The sequence below is a fragment of the Vidua chalybeata genome, chromosome 6 (assembly GCF_026979565.1).
Source record: "Vidua chalybeata isolate OUT-0048 chromosome 6, bVidCha1 merged haplotype, whole genome shotgun sequence".
Lineage (NCBI taxonomy): Eukaryota > Metazoa > Chordata > Aves > Passeriformes > Viduidae > Vidua > Vidua chalybeata.
Window position 1 is genome coordinate 51203755 of NC_071535.1, and position 7517 is coordinate 51211271.

The 7517-nt window shown below is 39.5% G+C and overlaps 1 protein-coding gene across 1 annotated transcript in view; it reads left to right on the plus strand.

The window, feature by feature from the left end:
• Positions 1 to 7285, plus strand: part of RRAS2 (RAS related 2) — a 42427-nt gene extending 35142 nt beyond the window's left edge. Inside the window, exons 5-6 of the mRNA XM_053946498.1 lie at positions 5208 to 5326; positions 5808 to 7285. Coding sequence (XP_053802473.1) covers positions 5208 to 5326; positions 5808 to 5895 — 207 coding nt within the window. The 3' untranslated portion in view covers positions 5896 to 7285. The remainder of the gene's footprint in view (positions 1 to 5207; positions 5327 to 5807) is intronic.
• Positions 7286 to 7517: the final 232 nt, after the last annotated feature.

The window sequence follows — 7517 nt, forward strand, 5'->3', positions numbered from 1 at the left end:
AAGGGAGAGGCTCCCCTCCCACTTGACTTCACATTCCTATTCTTTCCCAGATACCACTTGAAGCACTTTTGGAGTTGAATCATCTCTCTGGATGGGGAGGAGCAGGAATGGCTTCCTGGGACCTGCGTGAGCTAAATCAGTTTGCAGAAAGATTTGAGTGCCAGTGCTGGAAGCATGGGAAGGGGTGGGACTGTGGCTTGGAGCAGAGCAGGGAGGAGTTGGGCTGGGGGAGCAAGTGAGACCTCGCCCTTTGGCAGTAGCAAGCAGTGCGATGTTATCAGCTGGGTGTTACATAGGGGGGTTGTTTCTGCTCCACAGTGTGAGCTCTCAGTACAGCCATCCACTCACTGAAGGGGACCAGCTTGTTCAACTGGCTGAAAACTTGTCAACTAGTCCTGCCACCAGCTAAACCAACTAGTCCAAAAATGAGGAAAAACTTCAGCCTGACAAGCAAGGTCATCCTGCTCTGGCTGCAGGTTTCTTGGCAGGCAGCTGCCATGGGAGCGGTGGGGTCAAAGGAGAGAGTGCTCCCTCACCTTGGCTGGGAGTGCTGGGTGAGTGGGAAGTATGGGGCATCCCCAGGCTCTAACTTGTGGCCAGAAGCATGATAAGGGCAAGTCCTCTGCATTTTTACACTTTGCCTGCTGTTGTGTCAGGCCTCATTGAGCACCACCAAAAACCTGCTAGGCCATGCTTATCTTTTACTTATCTTGTTCTTTCTCTCTTAACTTGTTTAATCCCAACTGTACATTTTTCAGCTTCAGAATTAATGTAACATTTTTAGAAAGTCAGGAAGCTGGGTGTCAGTTTTTGGAGTAAAACTGCTTGTACCTCCTTTTTCCAAAAGGCAGGAGGCAGACCAATGAAACAAATGCAATCTCTGAAAGACTTTAAGCTAAAGAAAGTAATTTAGTATGTGTTTGGATCAGCAAATGACACTCAACAAATCTGCCCAGAACCCAAAAGAGTTAAGCATGTGGAAGAGTTCTGGTTGTCTCAAGGGTCTGGCCACACCTTTATCCAAGTAAATATGTGTTGAGGTTGAACAGAGTACTGTCTTTGTGACGCCATAAATCTGGAGGCTAATGATGCATAACTAATCATCCTCATGTGGTGGCAACTGTTTTCTCAGGAAATACATGAACTGGGTTGTACAGCAGAAGTGCACAAACAATGGTACAATCTTGATGAATTGTTGGGACTCACCAAAGGTGTGGTGTAAATTAGTGGGGCTTTATATACCAGAGACCAACTCGCAAGTGGTTTTGGGAGGGATGTGAAGGAGTAAGTTTGAAATAGCAATGTGTCATGGTAATAACTGTATAGATAAATAGAGTTAAACAGCATTCTTGTGACTTTTGTCTCTCAATCTCCACAGGTTACGCAGGTTACATTGACAAAGAAAAGTGAGTCTTTAGAGGACAAGCAAGCATTAATCTTTAGAATGTATGATAAGAAATGAAGCTGCCAGTGTTTCCAAATTCCCCAGTCACAAATTGCTGACTCTGAAACTAGAATTGAAGCACCATCTCTCACTGCTCTTTCCTAAAGTAAATGCTATGTAGCAGTCTTTCTGTTAAATGGGTTAATTCCTTAGAACTCAACACTGGATGTTTCTACTGTAAGATAATTCAGTAGAGCACCAGATGTTTTAATAATAACCACTAGTGATGGAGGAATAGACTTGTCAGTGCAGGATATGTATGACCTTCTGTAGATAACTGCTAGCTTAAACTGGGTCAACTCTGATCATTCCCCAGATGGCAGGGTTTCAAGGAAAATCCATGTTGCAACAGGAAAGTGCTTGGGTTTCATTAAATGCTAGTTCTTGCTTTTGCATCATGACTGAACTAACACAATGACCTAGTGCTGAGATCAGCTCTGTTACCTTTAAAGCAAGAAGAGAAAGATAAGTCCATGTGACTTAACTCTTAACTATCTCTTTCTTGTATGAAAATTTGATGATAACTTCTTGCAGTGGTGGATGTTGGGACTATGTCCAGGGATACCTCTGTGCCCACAGACAGATTGTACCTTTGATAGGAAAGTGTGGACAAACTGGAATTAGGGGACACTGAATTACCCTTGTAGGAAAACTGGGATGACAGATGCACTCTTCAGGAGTGATGGAACTCTTGGCAGAAGTGGGCAATGTTTTTGTGCTGGGAGCACTGTAGGGTGACCACAGAGTGGTAGAAATTGATTCCTCTCAAACTTGAGGAAACATTTAATTGTTACCTGTGTGATGTGTCCCTTAGTCTTGTGTAAGTGTCCAGGCAAAATACAGGTGTCGTGCTAGGTTAGGCAGCCTTGTAGAGTTGCTTTAGGTGGAGGAAAGCATGGAAGCTTCAGAAATTAATAAATTTCTGACAGATACCAGACAGAATAGTGAAGAGAGAAGGACTTGTGTTCACAGGATTATTGTGCAGATACTCAATTAGAAACTGTTTCAGAAGAAGAATGTTAACTTAGGAAGGTGAGGAATAAACTTTTCCATGTTTGACTGGCTCATATCTTCTGTAACGAGTTTTCATTTGAGAAACTTTTACTAACTGTTAGAACAGGGTGAATGAGTGATATCCAGAAACAAACTGTAAAATGTCCTATAACAAAAGGGTGAGCATGGGTGAGCATTATGAGTGATTCTCATTTGTATTCAGCCTTAAGCTCACTAAAACTGCAGAACCAACACACACAGAAATACACACAATCACTACCATAAAATCTGTGGTTCTCTTTAGTTCTGTCAAGATAACACCCAGTCTTCTTTGAAGAAAAAGGATTTAATTTTTATTTTGGTGGTGATGTTAAATAAGCTGTCCCATCACACTTCCTGGAAAACCTATCATGTTACAAGGTTGTCATACTCTAGAAGGGACAACAAAAAGATGAAAATTCATGCTTTTATTTACAAGTATTTCTATGTGTGTACTTACATTTCCCTCAGCTTTGAAGATGGTACTGGTATGTTCTGGCCTTTAACTTACATCTTGGGCACTGCACATGTTTCCATAGTGTTTGCAAACCAAATATTTTTTTAAACTGACTTTTGAGGTCACCAAAATTGACCACAAGTAACTTGACAATATACTCCTGAGACTGGCAAAAATTATTTTGGAATTTAACAGTTACAGGTATTCTTGTAAGTACAAGAAGAACTTTAGTGTATTTCTAATGTTTTAGGTGCAGGATATTGTGAAAGTGTAGCTTAACTTCATCACAGTGTCAGTTTGACTTGTACCTGTAATGTGTTTTAGGTACAATAGTGAAGAAATTCTTTAAACATGTGCTTAAAGATTGAGTTCAGCTTCTCCTCAGAATTATACATTCTTTGCAAATTATTTATTTTTGTTGAACTTCAGCCTCTCACTTTCTGGGGCTGCAACAAACTGTGCAGGGATGAAGAAAAGTAAAAAGAGCTAGTTTTGCTAGAACTGTTATAGATATAGCTTATTACTCTGAGGTAGAGATGTACAGAAGGTTCTGGAAGCACTGGTGCAAACTTTAGGAGATTCTACAGTCATTGAAGTGCCAGAAAAGCGCTACAAATATTTGTCCACATACAGTCTTTATAAGCTTTGCAATTGGAATATTTCAACATCTGAGGTTGGCATGGAGGGTTGAAGTGGAATTGTTCTAGCTGGGGGAGCAGGGGTCTTCATTTTCAGTTTTCAAACAGCAGTAGAGGATTGAAGTTCCAATTCTTAGAATTCTCCTTATGTGCCCTGCAGTAAAAAAGGCAGCTCCAGTAGCTGATCTTGGGGTTGAGTTGTTTCTGGGGGTTTCTTTTTTGGCTTCACCTGGTGATGATAACACTGAAATGAATGCAGAGTTGCTGTGAGGGTTTGAGATCAGCAGATGCATCCTGAATTACTCCAGCTAATGGCACAGGATGCTGGGAGCATTTTGTAGAGCTTCACAAGAGTTGAGTGGGAGCAGCCCTGATTTCAGCAGGAGGTGTATTGATACAGTACTAGTGGGATGCTAAGGACAGAGGAATCAAACATGTGGAGATGCTATGCATGAAGGCTCTTAAACCACTGTGTAGCTGTTAAGAAACTATTTTACAAGCTGAAAAGTACTTCTAGACCATGCACTGTGGTGAATGCTGCCACTACTTTTCTATTCCCGTTTCTGTGTAGCTGCTTAATCTAATGAATATTTTGAGTTCCTTTTCAGAACTAATTTTAAAATAAACTGTCCTTATTTTTGTTCTTATATCAGTCCTCTACGTGCTGGTTTAATGTTTTTCTGTAAATGCAGCGTAATCTTTGACATTTCTTCCATTAGGCATTGTCTTGGCAAGATCTGTTGTACTTCCTTTTGTCACTGAAAGCTGCCCTTTCCTCCCTGGCCCTGGGGGTCACCTTCCCGTTGGAGCCTTGCAGCACTCAGGGTGGCCTCTGTTCTCTGACCTCACTGCTTTCCACCTCATCCGAAAATACACTATGGTCTCCTTTGGTTTTGCCTTGTGCCTGACTTATTCGTCCTTCCTAGAATGGTCCACTGGCTTCCTGTCTTCTGCCTCATCACTTCAAATTTTGTACCAGCTTTTCATGATGCTCTTTGTTTCCTGTTCATCTCCTTTTCCACTGTTGTCTCAAGGAGTCATTATGTAGCCAGGGTTTCTTTAATATTTCTGGATTGCCTGAAGGCCTCATGGATTTTTAGAACTCTGGTAATCTAAGATATGTTTAAAACCAGCTGTGTTTTGCTATGTCATTAATAGATTTTTTTTTTTATGCCTTTTCAAAAGGCTTAGAAGCTAAACAGCAGTTGATGTTTTAATAGTAGTCTGATTTTTTGGTTTTTTTTTGCTTTCTCTAGATTTAGCTGGGACAATGCAAAGGTGAATTTAGTAATAATATTCAGAATTCTGTTAGTAATCCAGCAGATGCTGACTGAAGCACTTGCTTTGAGGAGGAGCAAGTGACTAATGTCTGCCTGTGAAGGAAAACTTGGTCTTACGCAGAACTGAAGGCACCTGGAGGGAGGGGAATTTCTTGGAAAGTCAGTCTTTATTGCAGAAACTTCCTTTTAAAAAAGTCTGTTTGCCAGCTGTGTAATGTGGACAGGGTGAAAACTGTGTTGTGCCCAAATAACCATTATTTCTTGAGGGAGCTAGATCCTTAACATGCACATGCAGAGTGTACTGGCAGAAAGCTGCTTGCAGAACCCTTGAGCTTAATGGCTGATGTCTGTTACAGGTGACACAAGAGGAAGGCCAGCAGCTGGCACGGCAACTTAAAGTAACGTACATGGAAGCCTCAGCAAAAATCAGATTGAATGTAGACCAAGCTTTTCATGAACTTGTCAGAGTTATAAGGTATGGTAATTGAGACCAGATTAATTCATGTCCCTGTATTAATGGATAGCTGCAGCAAAGGTATTGAAATGCAGTGGGAAATTGCTGGGAGGATTCTGCCTGCTGTTTCCTCTAAGATTTAGCCAATGATTTCCATTATAAAACACTCAGGTGCATTAGGAAAAATGCTTACATGAAGTTAATATATATTTGAAAGAGAATGTTGTTGTCTTAATCTTTCGGCTTTTATTGATCACTCAGTCTGTAAATGTGATAAACTGCATCTGAGACTGGCCTTCTGTAAAAAATTTGGTTTCTTAAAAAAACCAAAAAAACCCAACCCCAAAAGGTGAACTCAAAAACTATCACTTTATCAGTAATTTGAATGTAAGAAGGAAGTGCATTCCCTATGAAAGTACAAAAAGAAAGTGTGGAATACAGTAGTTGTGTTTATTTACCTGAAAATTATTCTATGAATTTAATTTGAAATACCTGTTTCCAGGAAATTTCAGGAACAAGAGTGCCCTCCTTCACCAGAGCCAACACGGAAAGAAAAAGACAAGAAAGGCTGCCATTGTGTTATTTTCTGAGTATCCCAAGAACCAAGCTATCAACTGCCAGATCTTTTTTTTTTTTTTTTCTTTCCATCATTTTACATCACTTCTGGTATTGGTCTAGCCTTACATGCGCATGTCCTAAAAGTGGTCACCAGAATAGCCTTAGTCCAAGAAGCTGGCAGAATAGTTCCTGAAGAAGACTCGGTCATCCTGGGGCAGACTTCAAACCAAAACACTAAGGCTGCTTCTCTAATACCACAGTTCCTTCCTTCTCTCCCTTCAGAGCTTGCACCTTGTGGAGTTTTATTTGCAAAGGAGATAAAACAAAACCGTGTAGGACGAGGTGTTGAAGTCATGCATAAGTTGTCTCTTGTGAATTAATTTATTTTTACTTCTGACATTTCATTAGCTATTGCAGAGACCTATATTGGAATATAGAGAATACTTTTTAAAAAAGGGGTGGATTGGCTTTTTTTTTTTTTTTGTTTATTTCTGCCCTCAGTTAAATTAGACTTGAGTATTCAGCTAGCCTTAAGAAACCTACACTGAATTTCATTGTCAGCAAAAATTTTCATCTCTCATTTATGCTGCAGTTTTATTTTGGTGGCCAAAACATTCTACTGTATTTATTTTTTGAATCCAGAACAGCTACAGGATGATTACTACTACTATTAGGATATGGCCAAATACCTGAGCTCATTCTGGATTTAGGCATTTCAGCTTATTAAGAAATCTCACATTATGTTTGAAAACAAATTGTGTCTTCCTTTGTATTTCTGGGTAAGGGATTAAGGAAAACTAAAATTGTAGCTGTTTTTGTTTCATGTGATATAAAAATGAATTTGATCTTTCCATTGTCAGAGATGATTAAATGTTTTTGCTATATACTTTTATACATTATTTTCTTATCAAACTAGTTAACAAGTATTTTTATATGTTTGTAAGCAAATATGCTTTCACAGCATAACTTGTGTATATGTAAAGATGAGTATTTAATTCTCACAGTTCACTTTTAACTGACAAAATGTGGGATTTGCCAAACTGTGGTAAAATTCTCCTTATTCTCCCGGTTATACCCAAGAATGGCCAATTATGTGCCTGCCCAGCACACCTATAGAGTAAAATCTAGTGTTGTGTTTTAATGAATTTCAGTATCCCTTGCTAAAGACTGACCATTATGTGAATTTTTAAACTGTAAGAACTTTTAACTGATTGTTTAGTTAAACTGTGGATGGTTGTTTAATTTTGAGTTCTGTGGATTGTGTTTAAACAATTCAAGAGTATGGTCCCTGATATTGAAATACTGAGTGGTATTGCACAGTTGTCACCTTAACTGAATGTGTCCAACAGTTCTTTGAAACTTGATTATTAAGCAAACCCTTGTATAACTTCAGGTGCTAGAATTAAAGATGATCTAACCATTTTCAGGGGGTAAACACACTGCCTCTTTCTGAATCTCTTCCAAAACCTGCATTTTTTGGGGGAGGTAGGGGGGAGAAGGGAGTGATGGAACCTGTCTGGGGAATAGCAACGCATATCTGCAATAGCTCAAGCTCGGAAGTAAAGAAACTTTACTTTGAAGAAACATTTCAGCTTAAGTCATGACAGATGACAAAAGCTGATGTTTGCTTTGGCTTGAAGTGTGTAGTTAGTGG